Source organism: Monodelphis domestica, chromosome 1 (genome assembly GCF_027887165.1).
Source record: "Monodelphis domestica isolate mMonDom1 chromosome 1, mMonDom1.pri, whole genome shotgun sequence".
In the NCBI taxonomy this organism is placed as follows: Eukaryota; Metazoa; Chordata; class Mammalia; order Didelphimorphia; family Didelphidae; genus Monodelphis; species Monodelphis domestica.
The window spans coordinates 116,901,312-116,922,426 of NC_077227.1; the positions used below are offsets into that span (position 1 = coordinate 116,901,312).

Sequence of the window (21,115 nt, forward strand, 5' to 3'; positions counted from 1 at the left end):
CCCCCCTGAGCTCCCTTTCCATGGAGATGTCCCATTCAATCCAACAAACATTTCTTAAGCACCTACTGAGTATATTAGGAGAGGAAGTGCTCCCAGGTCTGGTCTTCTGGTCTGAACCTAACAAGCTTCCTAGCAGGGCCCTGGAGATGAACGATGAAAGAGAAGCTTAGGTTCTTCAGGACATCAGGGTGGGTAAAGTCTGAAATGTGCTTTCAGCAAATTAAAGCTTCTCCAGGGGTGGCTGGCTGGCTCGGATGCCAGAGAGCCTGGCTTGGAGTCAGGACCACCCAGGTTCACCTCTATCTGTGTGACCCTGGGCAAAGTCACTTCATCCTGTTTGCCTAGTGCTTGCCCTTTCAACGTATGAGTTTTTACTAAGTTAGGGTTAAAAAGAAGAATCTAGCTCATCTTTCCTGTGGCAGAGATCTTCAGATAGTCACACGAATGGGGTAGATCCAGGACTTTTTCTAGGCTTCAGCTAGAGAATGAGAAGCATCCAAGACAGCTTTTTTGCCTAGAGAAGGGAGGTTCAAACCTTTCAGCCCTTGGCTGAATGACAGAGTGATGGAGCAGAAACAAAACTGGGCCAAGAATGAGGAGATGCAAGAACTCTCTGTGTGACCTTAAGGAAGTCATTCCCTTTCTCTCGGCCTCCCATTTTGTCATCTGGAAAGGGAGTGGGCTGGACTAGATAAAGGTGCTCTGGCTCCAGTCGGAAGACCTGGGCTCTGAATCTGCCTCTTGTACTTACTACCTAGATGACTTTGGACAATGATGCTCCCCCTGCCTCAGTTTCCTCATCTATAAAATGAGACCACATGGTCTCCAGTGGCCCTTCTGGCTTTAAATTTGTGAGCCTGTAACCTCCTTTACAGACCTGAGATTCTGTGAATTAGAGAACTCAATCTTTGGCCCGATGGACAACCAAGGCACCATTTCCTGACAAAGCCCAGTTATCTCTTGAGCATGTTTGGGAGTCAGAGGCAGTCATGGAGAGGGTCCCAAGCCTCCCACCATTAACTGGGGGCACCCTGGGCAGTGGGAAGGGAGCTCTGGAGGCAGGAAAAGCAGTTTTCCTTCCTGCAAGTTGTTTCTTCCTCCTTTCATGCTGGACTTGTTTGCTTCTTTGTTTCTCCCTTAGATTTTCCTGGACTATACGACAGTTGGTTCCAGTTTTGTCTTTGGGGACACGCTGGTCAAGGATGTCTTTGCCTTTCAGGTCAGGTCTGCGTTTCTTGATATGGGAGAGCCAGAAATTGAGTTCTTGCATACTTTGGCTCAGTGATGTGCCAAGCCAGGGCCAGGATGGGGAGAGTGGTGGGCTTGGATGTGAACAGTGCTGTCTGGGGGCTATCTGGAAGCCCCCACTTCACAGGCTAATAACTGAGAAGACCAAATGAGAGAAAAGTGCATAACCCCCCCTTTGCAAACATCAAGGTGTGACCCCATGCCAGTTGGGGAGAAGGCTCACAGGCCGCCTCCACAGAGACCCCAGGGGAGGAGGTGATGTCCAGAACTCTCCTGCAGGGCACAAATGCTTTGTCCTGGCTCTGGACCCTGGGTAATGGCTCTGTCCTAGACTCATCAACAAGCCTGCTAACTCCTGTGTTCCATTCAATGACAAATTACAAAAAGTGATGCTGGGGAGCTCAGAGAAACCCAGAGAGGTTTCACCAATATAAGCATTAACACAAAGTTAACATCATAATAAAACAAAATTAGATATTTATTTCACAATTATACAATTTTGAAAGGAACTCAAATGACATTCCTTACATTAAGTTACTTAACCAAAAACAAAAAACATAACAACTAAATACAGGAAGCCCAGATTTCTGATCATAAATTAAATCTAAATATACATACGAGGCAGTGAGGTGGTTCAATGGACAAAATGAGTCCAGACTCAGGGAGACCTGAATTCAAATTTGGCTTCAGACACTTACTAGCTGTATAACTCTGGGCAAGTCACTTAACCTCTGTTTGCCTTAATCCACTAGAGCATGAAATGGCAAACCACCCTGGTATCTTTGCCAAGAAACCAATGGAGTCACAAAGAGTCAAACACTATCGAACAACTAATAAACAATCATACACATGCATTTATAATACCAAGAAATAGAAGAAACTTCAAAGATCATCTAGTCTGAGACTTTCATTTTATTTTATTATTTTTTGTTTCAAAGATAGTTTATTTTTCCATATTTATGCAACAATAGTTTTCAACCTATGTTTTCCAAAATCATAATATCCAAATCATTTCCTCTCCCATTCCCTCTCTCTAATCAGAGAAGGTAAGCAATTGGATCTAGGTCATACATGTATTATCGTGCAAACTACACTTCCATATTTGTCATTATGTTGTAAGAGCACTCATACAAAACAAAACCCCCCAAAAACCCTAAAATACACTGATGTGAAAGATAGCATGCTTTGATTCATATCCATTCAACTCCTCAGTTCTTTCTTTGGAAGTGGATAGTGTTCTCTGTCATAAGTCTTTCAGGATGGTCTCAGATTATTGCATTGCTGAGAGCAGACAAGTTTTCACAGTTGATCATTGCTATTATTATATATAATATGTATACTATATATGCAAATATATATATAAATAATATAAAATATTACTATTACTGTGTACAATGTTCTCTTGGTTCTGCTTATTTGCTCTGCATCCATTTATATAGAACTTTCCTGCTTTTTCTGAAATCATTTTGCTTATCTTTTCTTTTTATTTCTTTTTAAAATTTTTATTTAATTGATTAATTTAGAGCATTTTCCCAGGATTATAAAAATCATGTTCTTTCCCTCCCTTTCCCCCATCCCCTCCCATATCCGATGCACAATTCCACTGGGTTTTACATGTGCCTTTGGTCAAAGACCTATTTCCATATTATTAATATTTGTACTAGGGTGATCATTTAGCGTCTACATCCGCATCCACAAACATATCCTCATTGAACCATGTGATCAAGCAGTTGTTTTTCTTCTGGATTTTTACTCCCACAATTCTTTCTCTGGATGTGAATAGTGTTCTTTCTCCTAAGTCCTTCAGAAATGTCCTGGATCATTGCATTGCTGCTAGTTTTTTTTTTTTCTTTTGGGAGGCATTTACTGTTTTATTCATAGTTATGTATGTATAAATCTTTAAAAAGAGAGGACATTTTCAAACTCAAGTGCCATTTACTTACCAAACAGATATACACTTAGTATTTTAGAAATAAAACAATAATGGTTTAGATTAATGTTTCTCTGGCTATCTCAGTGAAGTGTTTCACACTTCCCTTGTCTTTGATTTGGAAAAAAGGAATGCACAAGAAAATTCTACTTCTCTACTAACAAATGTGGAATGTACTATATCTGAGAACTTGTTAAAGGATTATTCACTATGTTTTTACATTTGTTCCCATTGCTGGGTCTCAGTTTCTTCATCTGTAATATGAGGGAAGTTAGATAAAATGATCTTTTGCGTACCTGACGATTCTAAATCTATGATCTCATGGTCCTTTTTAACATGATTCTTAGTACAACAGGGACTTAAGTCCTGTTTAATATTGCTTGTCATTTCTTATAGCACAATAGTATTCCATCAACAACATATATCATAGTTTCTTCATCCATTATCCAATTGATGGACATCCATCCCGTCAACTTCCAATTCTTTGCCAATACAAAAAGAGCTGCTATAAATATTTTTGTACAAGTAGGTCCTTTCTTATTTTTTATCTCTTTGGGATACAGACCCAGTAGTGGCATTATAGGATCAAAAGGTATATACAATTTTATAGTCCTTTGGACATAGTTCCAAATTGCCCTCTAGAATGGTTAGATCAATTTATAACTCCATCGACAATGTATTAATGAAGTTTTCATTTTATAGATGAAGAAACGGAGGCCCAGAGATTATTTAAGACAATAAAGGTAGTTAGTGCTTGAGCTAGAACCCAGGTCTCTTGACTTTTACTCCAGGGTGTTATCAACTACAACAAATAGAAAAATGACATTTTCCCCTAGCCTCGAAATGGATATAGCTTCCATTGAAATATACTTGAAGATTTGCAAAGCTTATCTACATGCACTGTCACTTTAGAGCCATACAACAATTTTGAATGATCGACCCTGTGATTATCCCAGATGAAGAAATTGAAGCTTATAGGGATTAGGTGACTCGCCCAGGGTCTCATTGCTAGGGTCTTAGGAGGGACTTATATCTAAGTCTTTGAATTCCAAGTCAAATACTTTGTAATCCATTGTAACCACCTCTTGTTCGTTGGTGACAGGACTTTGAGACCTGACATTTGGTCAAGGGAGGAGTAATAAGTGATGTTGATTTGTCATTAACCAAACTCTGTGGCATTTCTCTGGGGTTCACCAGCACACAGTCTCTGGGAGGTGCTGGCCTCTTCTCTCAGATACTCCCTTTGTAAGGATCTCCAAGGACTCTGGGTCCAGGACTGGCCCTTGTGGACACTTACTTGCCAATTCTCTCTTGTTGCTGGCTCCGAAGGTGGTGGAAAGTTGCTAAAAATGGATATTGCTGGTGACAATTGCTGTGTTGATGGGTTCAGGGGTGACATAGCTGAGAAGGTGTCAATGCCTAAGGAGATGCTATCATCGGGGGAAAGTGGTTCCTAGGAGCTCATATGACACAGAGAGATTCCAGTAAGAATGTTGTAGGTAAATAAAGGAAACCAAGGAAACCCATTAATCACCTCCAGTGACAGGGGGCATGGCTTCCTTGGTAACGTTCTGCTAGAGAAGGAGCTGCTGCTAACCCGTTGTGGGTCTTAGCAAAGGGCAATCCATCTTTCTAGGCTTTATTGGGAAAATAAAGGTCTTTGATTATACTGAGCCTCAGGATTTCTTTCAGCTCTAAAGCCCTATAATTTACAAATTTGTAAATTTTACAAATTGCAGGAGGCAATGTGCCCTAGTAGAAAGAGCACTAGGCTAGAAGTTTTGAGACTTGGACTCTATTGAAATGAAGGTGTTGTAATCTGGAAGGAAGGAGAGGCTTTGGAGTCTGAGAATCTGGGTTCAAATCCCACTTCTAAGGTCATATGACTGGCAAGTCACAGCCTCAGTTTCCTTATCTGAAGGGGCTGAACTAGATGACCTCTGAGGTTCCTTCTAGCTTTAGACGAATAATCCTCTATAAACAAGCATTTATTAAGCACCTCCTTTATGCCACACACTAAGCTAACTGCCGGGAAATCAAAGATAAAAACAAAACATTCCTTTTAAGTGAACTTAGGTTCTTTTTTCCCAATCAGATCCACTTTATTTGTTTTTTAAATTTTTATTTATTTATTTAAAAATATTTTTCCATGTTTACATGATTCATTTTCTCTTCCTCCTCTCTTCCCTTCCCTCTCCCAGAACCTACAAGCAATTCCACTGGGTTGTATCAAGGTTATCACTTGATACCTATTTCCATATTATTCATTTTTGCTACAGAGCAATCTTTTAAAGCCAAAACCCCAAATCATATACCCACAAAAGCAAGTGATAAGTGATAAATTCATATGTTTTTCTTTTGGGAGTAGAAACACAAAAGAAAAACATATGAACTTATGTTCTTGTAGAGTGGGAGTAAGTCTTATCCTGGGGCCAATGGATAGATTTTAATTAATTAATTTTTAAATTGATTAATTAAAAAAAATTTCCATGGTTACATGATTCATGTTCTTTCCCTCCCCTCCTCCAATCTGTCCCCCCCCCCCATAGCCAATGCTCAATTCCACTGGGTTTTACATGTGCCCCAACAGATAGATTTTAGGGAATCCATGAATGCTTTAAAAATATTTTGATAGGAGCAGCTAAAGCCCAATGGATAGAGTCCCAGACCTGGAGTCAGGAAGACCTTAGTTCAAATTTGGCCAGAGACATTTCCTAGTTATGTGACACTGGGCAAATCACTAAACCCTAATTGCCAAGCCCCTGCTACTTTTCTGTCTTAGAAATGATGTTAAGACAAAAGATGAGGGTTTAAAAAATCTTTAAAAAATATTTTTTGACTACTCTATTTTGACACAACTAGTTTTCTTTATAATTCTGTGCAGTTTATTTTGTGCATTTAAAAACATTAATTTCTGAGAAAGCATTGGTAGGTTTCATCCCATGACCAAAGGGGTCAAGGACACAGATGGAGTGAAGAATTCCTGCTATAAGTACAGCTTACATTTTCCTGGAGGAAAATAAGATGTATGTTGTTAAATAAATTCAAAGTAATTATTTGGGATCTGGGCCTTAGCCACTGTGGGAATCAGGAAGGGAGTAGTTTGGAGGATGAGCTGAATTTTATAGGGCTTTGAGCTTTCCCACAGGCAGAGGTAAGAAATAGAACCTTTCAGAGCTCCAGGCCCCTTCCAAGACTTGCAGTTTTATGATTCCTGGCTGCCTTCCTCCAGTTGCATCGATTTTCTCTCCCATCAATACTTTTCTTCTTACATTGAGCCACCAATGGAAAATGAGACTATTAAGGAACAAATTATGATGCCTTCCACTCTGTACATCCTTGCTGGGGTTTGGGGATTACGGTTGTTAGAAGGAAGAATTTGTATTGTTTTGGGCTCAGGAAGAAGGAAGATCTAACAGATTACAGAGCAGAATCTTGGCTGAATTCCCTCTAGGAAGGGAGGGAACCTAGAAATATCCCTGTGCAGTGTTATTTCAATTCTTCATTCAAAGTCCATTTCCTGTGACTTAGATTATAGATCATATTTGGACGTTCTTAAATGTTGTGGTATTGAGAGATTTATTAATGTGACCAACCCTCTCTGAGCTTCTGAAAAAAAAAAAAAGATACTTGGATTTTTTTTTCTTTTGGTGTTCTCTGCATATTCTTCCTAAATCCCAGAGGAGGGGAAAAGGCTGGTTTTATGAACACAAGATTTAAAGTTCTAAGAGATGATCTAGTCCAGGCATTCTCAACTTAAAAAAAAATTGTCACTGAGCTCTTTGGCATTGCAGTGAAGCCTATAGACTCCACAGAATAATGTTGAAATGTGTAAATAGATTACAAGCAGAATTACAAAGGAAGCTAATTGTATTGAAAGAAATTTAATTCTATTTCAATTACATTGAAATACAATTATGAAAATATATCTTAAGGGGGCAGCTGGGTGGCTTAGTGGATTGAGAACCAGACCTACTGATGGGAGGTCCTGGGTTCAAATGTGGTCTTAGAACTCTTAGCAACTGGGGTTAAATGACTTGTCCACAGTCACATAATCAGGTCAGATTTAAACTCAGGTCCTCCTAACTTCAGACTAAGTGCTCAATCCACTGTACTACCTAGCTGCCCCTCAACAATCATTTATTGAAGTACTGGGGATTAAAAAAAAGGCAAATGATAACTGGTGTTCGTAGTCTAGTGGGGACTACAACATGCAAGCATCAAACAAGATATATATATATATATATATATTTATATATATACACACATATATATGTGATAAATTAGACATAATTAAGGGGGAATCAGGAAAAGCTTCTTGCAGAAGACAGGATTTTAGCTGACTTAAAGGAAGTTATGGAAGTCAGGAGATGGAGATTAGGAGGGTGAGCATTCCAGGTTTGGGACAATCAGTGAAAATGCCCAGAGTGTGGAGATGGGATGTCTTGCTCAAGGGACAGCAAAAAGGCCAGTGTCATTGGATCCCAGGGTGTAGAGGGAGGAGGGAAGCAGAGGTATAAGTAGACGAGAACAGCCCGGCTTCCTTATTTTACAGATGGGGAAATGGAGATGCAAAGAGGTAGTGACTTGCCCAAAGTCACATAGGTAGTAAGTAGTGCATCATGGATTCAAACCCAGGGATCCAAATTCCAAAGGCACCTCTCATTCTCCCATGCTATCTACTCATGTAAAGTTGCCTTATTTCTAAGTAGAAAAGATCTATAGTCTTCTTCCAGACCACTCCACTTAGCTTTGAGATCTTCTCAGATTCCTAATCCCTGATGTGACGTGTCTGTGCCCTCTCCTTTAGGGTCTGGGCAGCCAGGGACCCATAGGCAGAGAATCTGAGAACTGGAACAGACCTTAGAGCTGCCAAACTCATAGCCTGCAAACTCCAGGGCTGCCTGAACCAGATTAAAATGTAATTGGGAGGGGGCAGCTGGGTAGCTCAGAGACAGGAGGTCCTAGGTTCAAATCTGGCCTCAGAGACACTTCCCAGCTTTGTGACCCTGGGCAAGTCATTTGACCCCCATTGCCTAGCCCTTACCACTCTTCTGCCTTGGAGCCAATACACAGTATTGACTTCAAGATGGAAGGTAAGGGTTAAAAAAAATATAATTGGGAAGTATTGATGAAAAAAATAAAAACATGACATAGATAATGCTAATTTATGATTTTCTAAGTCCACAGAGACCCATTTCTATTTGAGTTTGGCACTGCTGGCTCTAGCCCAACTTATATTTTATAGAAGTGAAGTGATTTACCCAAGGTCACACAATCAGAGCTAGGCTTGTTCCTTATCTTCCTAAATTCCACCTCAGGCTTCCTCTAGTGCTGCCTCCTTATCTTTGTTTGTTTACCCATTAATATAGGACAGGGTTAAAGTATTATTCACATGTATTATCAAAGTATTATTTATATGATTCAGGCTTGGTATGAGATAGCCTGTCAGTCTTTTTTCTCTCTTTAATGCTGACACTGACATTTTGCCAAGGTTCCAGGCTCTTATCACCTTTGCCTCTTCCCTCTGTCTCCGCCCTCCTATCTAATCAATTCTCACTTCTGAAACCATTAATTTTCCCAGGCCAGATCTCTTCCTCCTAAAACAAAACTGCTCTGGATTGCGCCTAGGCAAAGGTCTAGATTCTTCAGACTGGCCCTCTGGTCCCTTTACCCTTTGGCCCAACCCAACATATTGGTCTCACTCATTGCATTCCCCATCTCTCTCTTCACCAGTCCTTGTGAATGGAAAGTTAAATGGCAGAGACGTTCAGAAACAACGAGGTGGTACAGTGGACAGAGCACTAGGCTTGGAGTCAGGCAGAAGCGACTTGGCCTCAGGCACTTAACTAGAGGGATGATCTTGGACAAATTGCTCAACTTCTGCCTGCCTCAGTTTCCTCTACTGTAAAGTGGGGATAATAATATCACCTTCTAGGGTGGCTGTGAGGTCAAATGAGATAATATTTATAAAGTGCTCAGCACTGTACCTGACACATAGAAGATGCTTAATAAATGCTTAAGGAAGAACTCACAGAAAGAAGTGCCTAGGGCTTAATAGAATTAATGTAGATCAGAGAAATCATGGAACGTTTCTTAGAAGTAGAAAGGAGAAATACTGGAAAACTTTGAGCAGAACTGCCTTTATTGTGAATGTGTAATTCACATGAATCAGTGGTCCACAGAGTCCTCAGCGTTGGGGGGGAACCCCGAGCTCATCAGCTAGCCGGCATTTATACTTTCTGTGAAAGAGCTAGATTCTACAAATTCAGTTTAGAGGTTCTCTTCCAAGCGGGAGCTTTCTCCTGGAGGTCTTCCTCTGGAGGCAGAGCACCCTCTTGGGGGCAAGGTACCCTCCTAGGGGCACTATCTCTTCTGCAAGCCACCTGCCCATATATTATTATATAAAGACAGCCAAGGCCATTCTGATTTCTTCAAGGCTAAAATGAGATATTACTAACTTTATAGCCTTAGAAACCTCTGGATGTATTCCAGAATGCCGAAGGCATGTGCAAAACTCCTCTTGGCAAAGATATTTCACAAGGTACTGTCGGGAGTTGTCCTTATTATTTTACTCACAATATGATTATTAATTACTGATTCTCACACAAAACTATTCAATCAACTAATAACCAGGATCATTGCTTTCCATTTTATCACCAAAATATTGATTATCTAATGGGATTACATGCAGAGGATATATAGCTATAAAGAGACACTAAACAATGAATTCTAAATTTCTTAATTAAATTATCCTTTGCAGAAGAGTTAAATTATCCTTTACATGGGACTCAGACTGGGCCATGAAGGATGGGTTGAATTAGGATGGGCAGAAAAAAGAAAGAAGGGTATTCCAGGTAGGGGAAATAGCATGAACAAAGGCTGGGAGTGGGAGATAAATTTGGATTATTAGACACAAAGTGTTTGAGTTAAGAATTAGAGAAAAAGTGGGATAAATAAGATGATGTTAGCTTGTAGAGGGCCTTGAAGGTCTGTCCAAATATTGGACAGTATTTCAAGTATTTTAGCTTTATCCTGAGTTGGGGTGGGATTATCTGTTGTATATTTTTGAACCAGGGAGTGACCTAAATAAATAGGTATTAGGAAGATTAATCTGGCAGATCCTCACAAAGTCTTACTCCAATGCCTCTTTGTTGTGTAGAGGCAACCTTGGGTTTTTGAAGGGTATGCCAGCAGAGTACAATCTCTGGCATGTCCTCTCTAAAACCTTTCATATGGACTTGATGATAGAGTACATGCCTTCTAGGTCTAATCTAGGTAAATTTGGAAAGGTTCATCACCAAGTTGAATGACAGTGATAAATTTTTTGACAACAACAGCATCTACAAAGTTGGGGGGCACAATCTGTGGTAGTGGAGCACTCACACTGATGAAATTACAGATTCTTGAAGTATCAAGTATGGTAGTATTCTTATCGTGATGTATTAAATGGATTAGGGGACACAGATTAGTTAGGAGACTAATTCAGGTGTGGAGTACCAAGTGCCAGGGCTTTATTAGCTTAACTAGGAGGGGACAGACATGAGACATAATTTTGAAGGAGGATTTCACAGTGGTTGACTGATTAGGTATAAGGAGGAAATTAGAGGGAAGAGTCAAAGATGGACATCCAAATGTCTTGTAGAGTGATTTTGGGATTGGATCATGGGAGAGAGAGATCAACAGGGGAGAAGTCAATCTTGGAGTCATCCACTAAGGAGAGAGTTGAGGCTGTGGAAGTAGATGAGTTCGTTGGGATCACGACAGTAGAGACAAAAGAGCCAAAGACCAAGGACTGAGACAATTAGAATTTATAGGGTTTGGTGACTGATTAGTTAAAGAAGGAGAAAGAGGTGGAACCAAAGATTTTTTCAAAGTTTTGAATTCAGGTGAATGGGAGTATATTGGACATCAATGACAAAAATGGAATTAAGGGTCATGTGGTTCAGAAACTTTTTTTTGTTTGTTTCTAAGTTGTGTCAACCCATGTATCATAAATAGAGCCCCCTCCTTTATATGTCCAATATGTGATCCTCTGAGATGTCAATCCTGAAATTGCCTCCTAGAGTTGCCCAGGGCTCCAGAGCTGTGCAGTGGGCACTATCCCCTGGACATTCACTCTCATTCTTTGCTTACAGGTATTACCAATCATCATCTTCTTTAGCTGTGTGATGTCTATTCTCTACTATATGGGTCTCATGCAGTGGCTGATCTTGAAGGTGAGTTCCTCCTTTTCAGGGATCAGAGTCTGTTTAGTTCTCAAGAGGATCTCTGGTGTTACTGGTAGGCTGCTTAAAGTATCCAGGGGAAAGCTGTTGGAACCTCTTGAAGTCAAGGGCTATGAGCATAGATGTTGAGGAGAGCAGATGTACCAGGCAAGGTCACTTGGATTTTGTTTTTGCTGAATTATTCATTATAAGCATTGGTTGGTTAGCTCCCAGTCTTTTGAACTCAGCAGAGCATTATTCAAATATTTTCATATAGTCCATGGTCCAGTGCCCCAAGCTCTGGAATCACATAGGCTAGATGCAATACTAACCCTAAAATATTATTTTATTTCTGGTTCATTATAACAACCAAAGTGTACTCTAGGAAAATATCTGAATATAAGTTGTGTCTAATCTCTACAAATATTGATAAAATAAGAAGCATTCATGATAACATACTGAATGGAGGACAGAATTTATGCCACCCTATAGCAAACGCAGAAAATGCAAAGGACTTGTCTGAGTCCATTAACAATGGAGAAAACATAAATTAGTCATAATAATTGAAACAACATAATTAGAAAAAGAAATTGAACAAACCATAAATGGACTTCCTAAGAAAAAAGCAGCAGGGCCACATGGATTTACAAGTGAATTCTACCAAACATTTAAAGATCAACTGTTTCCAATATTAAATAAATTATTTGATTTCTCTTCTCTTTTCTTCTGCCTCTCTTAATTGTTTTTTAAGCCCTTTTTGAGCTCTTCCAGAATCTGTGTCCAATCCATATTTTTAGTTTGGACTTTGTATGTGTAAATAAATTGTTTGAAACAACAGGTAAAGAAGGAGTTTCACCAAACTCCTTTTATGAGGCAAATATGGTGCTGATACTTAAATCAGAAAAATCAAAAACAGAGAAAAAATTATAGATAATCTTATTAATGAATATGGTTGTAAAAATCCTAAACAAAATACTAGCTAGGAGACTACAACAATATGACACAAGGTGACCAAACAGGATTTATACCAGGAATGCAAGGATGATTTAATATAGGGAAAACCATCAACATGTTGTATAATATTGGTAGCAAAAGTAATAAAAACCATATGAATATATCTAAAAAAAAGAAATAATTTCCCTCCTACTTTGGTGATTCCCACTTTTCTGCCCTATGATCAACAAGTTACACTATTGCCTCTCTGAAGCAGAAGCTTCTCAGTCTTATGAGAGGTGAGAGGGTGAGTGCATGTAGCTTCCAAGTGGTTTGCCCAATGCCTCTATGAAAAGTTTCTGAGGGAGGGGAAAATCTGTTTGGGGGGACTTGTCCCATCCTTGTTAGGTCTCTTTTTAGTTCTGCTTATTTATTGTCATTTAGCTGTTTTTAAGTTGGGTTCAACTCTTCGTGATCCCATTTTTCGGAGTTTTCTTGCCAGATACTGAGGTGGCTTGTCATTTCCTTCTCCAAATCATTTTACAGATGAGGAAACTGAGGCAAAGAAGGTTTGGTGACTTACCTAGAGTTGCACAGCTACTAAGTGTTTGAGGCCAGGTTTGGACTTAGAAAGCTGAGTGTTCCTAATTCCAAGTCCAGTGTTCTATCCACTGTGCAACCTAAATGCTCCAATTTTATATATGCTTAGATACACATATGTTGTCTCCTCTGATAGAATGTGAGTTCTTTGAGGGCAGAGATATTTTAGTTTTGTGTTTCTACTTCTAGCTCCTAGGACAGTTCCTTTAGTATTAGAAATTTTTTAAATGCCTATTGAAGACTGCTTGTGTGAAGTACCATAGAATTGTGAGTTTTGGTGCTCTTCTAAAGGCCTCTGATGGTACCCCAGACTCCTTTCCTAATACCTGCCCTCCATTGGGAAAAAAAGATCTGTAATATTTATAGGGAAATGTAGGGGATTGAAGAACAGGGGATACTGAAGGTTTTGTAACAGGGAAATGAGGAGTTGAAGGGAGAGAGGGAATATGGCTGCCAGTGAGGTAAAAGGAGAGAGATCCCCCTGCTGAGAGGCTATATTTGAAAATTGGGATTCTTGAGAAATGTGCCACCTATGATAGCCTGAGGGGACATCTTCTCTATTGATTGATGTTGAAGATACCCCAGAGCAGGTAAGCATGGACCCCTCTGAGGGAAAAGCCTTCCCTCAGACCAAGGTCACCCAGCAGGGGTCCAATAAGGACTGTTTAGGGTTGAATGGCTGTTCTTTGGTTCAGCTCTCTTTATGTCCCTCTGAAATGACAGTCCTCTTATCTGACTGTAGTTATTTAAATAAAGATGAATTTTAATAACAAGTTTGGATTAGGGAGGTATCAGGGAAGAGGGAATCTGGATTTCCCTAAATTGGGTTTGAATCTCTCTCAGCTTTTGAGCTGAGGCCAGGCCTCGCAGCCTGGTGGAGGGGTTTCTTTTATTCCTGTCTATGCTAATTTGTGCTAATTTTCTTAGGTTCAAAGTCTTAGCAATAGACAGCTAGAGGAAGAAAAGGTTCTGACCTTCAGAGCTGGTTGGGCCTGTCTCTTTGGGCTGATGCCCCTAAAGACCAGCCTTATAGTTCAAATTGCTTCCCTTGAGTCCTTTTGTTTGATGACACGATCACAGGAATGTAGGTAGAGCACACAGTTAGGAAAATCAGGAATAGAGGCACTTCTATCCAGAGACAGGGAGATAGGTTCCTTCCAGGCCAGGAAGAGAGAGAGCCAAGAGACCCACCGCCACTCCCAGTTGCCCCTCCCCCCACCAACTGTCATTCTTGTCAATATCTTCTCTCTAACATTCCAACTGCTGTTTGTTCCACCTGACTGGCAGAAAGTCCAAAACTTGCTTCAGTTTTCCTTTCCACAGATCTTAGTATAGGATACCGCTCTACATCAAAGTCTGCAGAGAGGAGGTTTTATTAGGGGAGAGAAAGAAGAACCTTTTTTTGGCCAAGAAAAAGGAACACTACCAATTAGTGATCCTGGAATAGCTGCCTCAGCATGGCCAGGTCTCAGCATATTCCTTGGAGTATTTGCTAGGCCTGGCAGAGAATAATAGAACCATGAATTGTAGAATTTTGAAGCTAGAAATCATCTTAGAGACACTGTTGCCACTGCTGCTAGTTATTATCTGGATAAAGCATTGTTAAGCACATGATCTCTTTTCATCCTCATAGCGACTGTGTAAGATAAGCACTCCAATTATTGCTAGTTCCATTTTGCTGATGAGGAAACAGAGTTTGAGAAGTTAAGTGGCTTGTCTATCTATAGTCACACAATCAATGTGAGATTTCATATTTGTACCCAAGTTTCTCCTGTCTCCAAATCCAACATTCCCCTATACAGCACACTGTACCCAATGGATATGCATGTGCATTTAATTGAATCAAGCACAACTTTGTCATTATGCAGGTAAGGAAACTGAGGCTCAGAGATGTTAAATGATTTGCCCTAAGATCGTACAATGAGTCCTAGAATCAGTCCTGGAATTCAGATCTTTGGATCACTTATGTAGGGTTCTTTCCACTGTACTTTACTGAGGAACAATTCAGAGTCCAGAGCATTCAGAGCTGTAGGACTCTTTGGAGAATATTTAGTCCAACCCACTCATCTTTTATAGTTGAAGAAATTGAGGCTAAGGAAGGATCAATGACTTGCTTGAGATTTTCATATAATAAATCGCAAAGCAGAGATTCAGACAAAGGGCTTTCATCTGCCACAAAGAGAAGATTAGACAACCACTAGTTAGGTATGTTACAGACAGGATTCTTTTTCAGAATTTTGGGATTAGACCAGGTAGGTTCTGAGGGCCTTCCAGGTCTGAGGTTCTGGGATTCAATCTAGTCTTTTGGTTTAAAATTCATTGCTCTTTCTACTGCACCAAACTGTCCTCTTTTGAATTGTCCCTGAACTGTCCCTGGGTTGAGAAAGCCATTCCATCTAGCTGGAAGACTTTAGGCTACTAATCACCAATATGGCAAAGTTGGAGATCCATAGAATGTGGTTGGCATAGAATATTGGAGATGGAGATGATCTGGTTCAACCCTCTAATTTTATAGATGGAGACATGGGCCTTTGGGGGCAAAAGTGACTTATCTAAGGTTATATAGGTAGTTAATGATACCACAGAAAGTGAATATGTTGTCAGATATGGTGATACACACTTAAAATCCTTGCTAATGGGGTGGGTGATGCTGGTGGAGTTCTGAGCTTCAGTAGGTGAAACCGATTGAAAGTCCACATTAAGCAGAGTACTAATATTATGAGCCTTGGATATTGTGGGCCACCAGAATGAATAAGAAGGGGTACCCAGGTCTGAAATAGAACAAGGCAAAACTCCTGGGTCAATTAATGATGGGATTGGGTTCTTGAGTGGTCCTTACCCTTCTAGCCTGGGTGAGATAGAGCACTTTAATACATGGGAAAAAAAAAGAAAAAAGAAAGGAAGAAAGAAAAAGAAAGAAAGAAAGATAAACACAGAGAGTAACAGAGAGAGGGGGGATCTGGAGAGAAGAAAGAAGGAAGAAAGGAAAGAAGGAAGAGAGAGGAAGAAAAGAATGAAGAGAGAGATCATATTTCATTGTTGTTTTGAGAGAAAGAGGGTTGGGAAAGTTCTATTCCTGAGACTCTTATAAGAAAACAAGTTAGAATGAGTTGTTTTTTTTTTTATGCTGAGTTAATGTATTACCTTGGTTCCTTCTAGATCTCCTGGTTGATGCAGGTCACCATGGGAACCACAGCCACAGAGACCCTAAGCGTGGCAGGAAACATCTTTGTGAGTCAAGTAAGTGCTGTCTAATTTCTTTGTCTCTCTCCTGACAAGCAGCTCTTGTTCTCAGACTCATTCTCAGAAACTCACTAGGTTCTTATTCTTGAAAGCTCTTTATTCTAAGAACCCTTCAGACCTTTCTTCCAGAAAGCTTCTACTTCTTGGTGTTTGTTTTTACAGGGCTGCCTCATTGTCTGAGTCCTTTTGGGAGAAGAGACCTCCTAGTATTGTCAGTTGTAGAATTCTTACTGTCTAAAGGCTCTTTTTTCCCCCCTAGGCCATCTCAAGACTCAGGTTCCTGTTAGCTTATAGACTCAAAATGGTACAAATGGAAGGGACTGGAGAAACCATCTAGTTCAATTTCTTCATTTTTTGGGTGGAAAAAACCAAATAAACAGGCCAAGAGGCATGAATAGAGATAGCAAATATCTCTTCTACTGAATGGGCAGCTCTTTCTATTCAATCTCTGGACATTTTTGACACAACCCAGGACTGGGGCTGGGGGTGGGACACGAGATCAACCAGTATCCTTTGACTGAATGTGCACATTTTGAAGGGAACCACTCCACTGGAAGGGTCCAGGACACATGTACTCTTCTGTAGGTCAAGTGTCCTGCACAGGACATAGGTGTCACCAGAAGTGGTCAGGGTAGCTCAGCTCCACATATGGTGGGGAGGGAAGGTGGGTGTGTCCCAGACCAACTTCTTGCTACAGATGAAAAATTGTAAAGTCATATTCTATCCTATATAATATGTCTGAAATTGAAATTGGGGCCTTCCATATTCTTTCCATGAGATTTGCTTTGGACAGATACTGACCAGGATTCACAGATAGGTCCAATATGACATCTAGACTTTATTTTCTAAAGCAAGTGAGAGGTTTTAAGAATACTCTCCACTTAGTAGGGGTTAGGGTCCATGAATTTATTTTTGGTCTTGTTTTTACATAATTTGATGACTATTTTACTGTAATTATTTTCTTTTGCAATTCCATATATTTTATTTAATACATTTCAAAATCATTATGAGATGTTCATAGGTTTCCCCAGACTCCCATGCCATACCATGCCATACTCTAATTTAGAGTCTTTCAGGTATCCTCAGGCCCTTTTGTTTTTGAGATGAGTTTTGTTCTAGGTTCTGTCATGGTTAGATGCTGGCTAGAGGCCATTCTGTCTCCCCTTATTGGAGGAATTCAAGTAGGGAACCTGGGTAAAATCTCCATTCATAATTTGGGAGCTTTTTTTTCTTAGCCCATTGGGTGATGTCTGGCTTGGGAAAGTGTAGGCTTCTAAGTATCTTATTGCTGCCATCGACAGATCTGCTAGAGACGGAGGCAACTGAGAAGACATTGGCAGCAAAGTCAGACATCACCCAAGTGACTGCCAAAGAAAACCTAGTTACCTCAGTAATAAATCCTCACAAAGGACTTGGCATTCCCAAATACTCTATCATCCCCAATCCATAAAAATGGGTCTCTAGAAATATAATGCCCTTTGTAGGCTGTAGTGTTTGGCAGAACTGGGGGACCAGGTGTGATTTCCTAATGGAATGATGAGATCCTCCTGTCCTCCAGACTCCCGACTCCCTCAGGTGGCCATTCTGGGATTACCCAATCTGAAGAACCAGAAGACAGAGATGGAGTTGGGGGCAGCTCTGGTGAAAGTACTGTGCCATCCTATGAAAGCTCAGAGAGAGGGCTGCTGGAAACAGACCACAGGCTCCATATCTTATTTCCCTATCAGGTTGCCTTAGTAATAAATAATCATAAAATGCCCGGCACACCAAATACCCTATCATCCCCTCCATAAAAATGGCTTTGCAGAAATAGAATGCTCTTGACAGCTCACAGAATTTGTCAAAAGACACGTCTGCTATTCTCCCTCCCTTCCCTCTCACCGGCCAGTTCTCTAGAGCTCAACATTCATTCCTTGAGGTAAGCCCAAAGGAAAGAGAGTGAGTTTCTCCATTGGTGTCTTCTGTATGCACTCCCAGTTCTGAGAGCTTGGTTGACTCAGCAGCCAACCAACAGGACTTTTCTTTTCTTCCTGTGAAGGAAGTAGAAAACTGAGACAATAGCCACCTTCATATGATCTGAAGTGGCAAGCCAAGCCCTTCCATTCCACCTCACCTCAAACTTCCAGAAGCAGGTTCAACAGTCATCCCCACATGGAACCCCTGCAAAGGCTCTCAGGACGGAGCCCTTATTAGCAGTCTCCCATTACAGATAAACTAGGTGAGGGTAGATTTCTTTAGGAGAAGATGAGCCAACAAGTCAGTGTCCTTTGTCTGAAAGAAAGGTCTTTGAAGATCAACGGGGCCCCAGACACTCCTTCAGAAATGGAAGCTAGAGGCAAGCCTGGCCAAATACCACAGTGGCCAAACAAGGAAAGTGTTTTTTTCCCGGGGGGAGGGGGGATCTTATTTTCTCTATTCACTCATTATTCTCTTGCTGAAATGCACAACTTGTACAATTACTGGCTCTCCTATCCTGTTTTGGTGTAGCCAAGCTGGTTTCATAGCCACTTTTTCCTGAATGCCCTCTAATGTGTCTCCATGGAATGGTAGTCATTCCCTTTCCTCCTTTTCCAGGATGGCTCTCTCTATGACAAGAGTCACAGAAGGGATTTTTCATCATAAACAGTAATCAATACTTTTTGTCTTCCCCCCCTCCTTTTATCCCTGTAGCATCTCAGTCTCCTGATACTCTCCTTTTGCTATGATAGCTTCTATAATTCACTATCCAGATACTGCAGTGCTTTTATGGACAGGAGTTCTAGACTTGGGTTCCAAAGAGCCCCAAAGGATTGGTGGATAGATTTCAGGAGAACTTAGGAACTTGGATGTGAAAAAAATATATTTTTGTTTTCCCTGATTTTTAAGTGAAAATGAGTATTTCTTTTTATTATTTAAAAAATGATTCTGAGAAGGGATCCATTGGCTCATCCAGATTGTCAAAGTAGTCTATGATGTACAGAGAAAGATTCAGATGTCTTGCTTTATGGTACTTTAGATTTTCTCTCCTCAGGAAGGCCGTTCCTCTCAAGTCCTATTATACATGCAAATACCCATATAGGCAGGTCCCATATTTCTTATCAGGGTGCGGATTCCCTACTTTACCACAAGAGCCCTGGTTGGTGCCCTTCAGTGTGGTCTACTCCAATTCCTGGAGGTTAAAATGTCTTTGTCTGGTTTGTAGACAGAATCTCCTCTACTGATCCGGCCATACCTTGAGGATATGACACTCTCTGAAATTCACGTTGTTATGACAGGAGGTTATGCCACCATCGCGGGCAGCTTGTTGGGTGCCTACATTTCTTTTGGGGTAAGCTTGACCTACTCAGTCCTGACCATGCCTTTCCAATAGACTTCAGTTCTGGTGCCTAATCACAGAGGAAAGGTGACCCTGGATTCTCAGAGACTTTATCAGTAGAGTACAAATTAGAGCAGGTCCTACCAAGCTGGGTCTTCTCAAGGGACCCATTATGTGACTCTGTACTTGTAAATGCAACAGCTGATGTCTCAAGTCCTCTGACTAGTTGTCATGATTGAATTTCTGTGTCTTACCAGAAGCTTTGCTGAAATAGTCTCAGAGTCTCTTAAATTGATTTTCATTTAGCCAAATTTCCCCCTTCTTTTAAATATTGTTCTTAGCCTCTGTCTTAATTCCTACCCCCAGCCACCAAGTGGTTTCTAGCACCTTTATTTTTATTTTTAAAAATCTGAACCTATGTTGACTTGGGAAAGCCAGATTCTTTATTTCTAAAACTTCAAACAGCCCAGCGAGGCTGGAGAATAGCTGAGCTTTCCAGCAGGGAAAAGAACCATGTTTGCAAATGCAAATGGAAGCCAGCTCTGGGATATTATAATCTCAGCTCAGCTGCAAGTAGTTATGGGTCAGACTGAGTACAGCGGGGACTTAAAAATCAGACAGACCCATAGGAATAGTAGGTATAAGTGGGAAATTTCTGGGTTCTGACAATAGGTCCTAGATCACAGAAATAAGAAGAGTACATTCAAGGGATGGAGAAAAGCTAGTACAAAAGAATAAAGACGAGATGGAGTGTAGTGTGTGAGAAACAGAGAGAAATTTGCCTGGATTACAGAGTACAGGAGGGAGAGTAATATAGTTGGTGGTGCAGTGTATAGAGGGATGGGCCTGGAGTCAGGAGGACCTGAGTTCAAATCCAGCCATAGACATTTATTAGCCTTGTGATCTTGGACAAGTCACTCTTCTTGACTCAGTTTCTCCAACTCTTAAATGGGAATAATAACAGTGACTATCTTGAAGAGTTGATGAGGGGATCAAATAAAAAAAATTATAAAAAGTGTTTAGTACATGCCAACTCCCTTCCTTAATGCTCAATCAGCCTGGAAAGATAAGATGGGGTTAGATTGTATAGGGATTTAAAAGCTAATCAGAGGAATTTTATATTTTATCCTAGAATCAATAAAGAAGCACTGGAGTTGATTTATGGGCAGCTAGGTAGTGCTGGATAGAGTGCTGGGCTTGGAGTCAGGAAGACCTGAGTTCAAGTTTGACCTCAAACACTTACTAGCTGTATGACCCTGGACAAATCACTTAGCCTGTTTACCTCAGTTTCTTCATCTGTAAAATGAGCTAGTGAGGAAATGGCAAACCATTCTAGTGTCCTTGCCAAAGAAACCTCAAATAGGGTCACAAAGAGTTGGACATGATTGAACAACAACTGGGGTTGATTGACTTGGAGAGTCATATGGTCTTATCTGCACTTAAGGAAAATTGCTTTGGCAGCAGTGTGTAGGATGGACTAGAGTTGGGACAGAGTCAAACCAGGGAGATATAAGGGGCCTCACAATAGGCAGAAGGTTCTCAGCTATAAGTATAGGAGTTCTGGGGTTCAAGGCAAGAGTCTAGGACCTGGTGAAAAGTTGGAAACCTAGTGCTGAAGAAATGGGTTCAGTACAGTAAGTCAGACTTATGACAAGGAGA

At 40.6% G+C, this 21,115-nt stretch overlaps 1 protein-coding gene across 1 annotated transcript in view; it reads left to right on the top strand.

The window, feature by feature from the left end:
* SLC28A1 (solute carrier family 28 member 1) overlaps positions 1–21,115 on the top strand; it is a 62,661-nt gene that overhangs the window by 30,478 nt on the left and 11,068 nt on the right. Inside the window, exons 8-11 of the mRNA XM_007479225.2 lie at positions 1,142–1,219; positions 11,317–11,397; positions 16,078–16,158; positions 19,343–19,468. Of these exons, the coding sequence (XP_007479287.2) occupies positions 1,142–1,219; positions 11,317–11,397; positions 16,078–16,158; positions 19,343–19,468 (366 nt within the window). The remainder of the gene's footprint in view (positions 1–1,141; positions 1,220–11,316; positions 11,398–16,077; positions 16,159–19,342; positions 19,469–21,115) is intronic.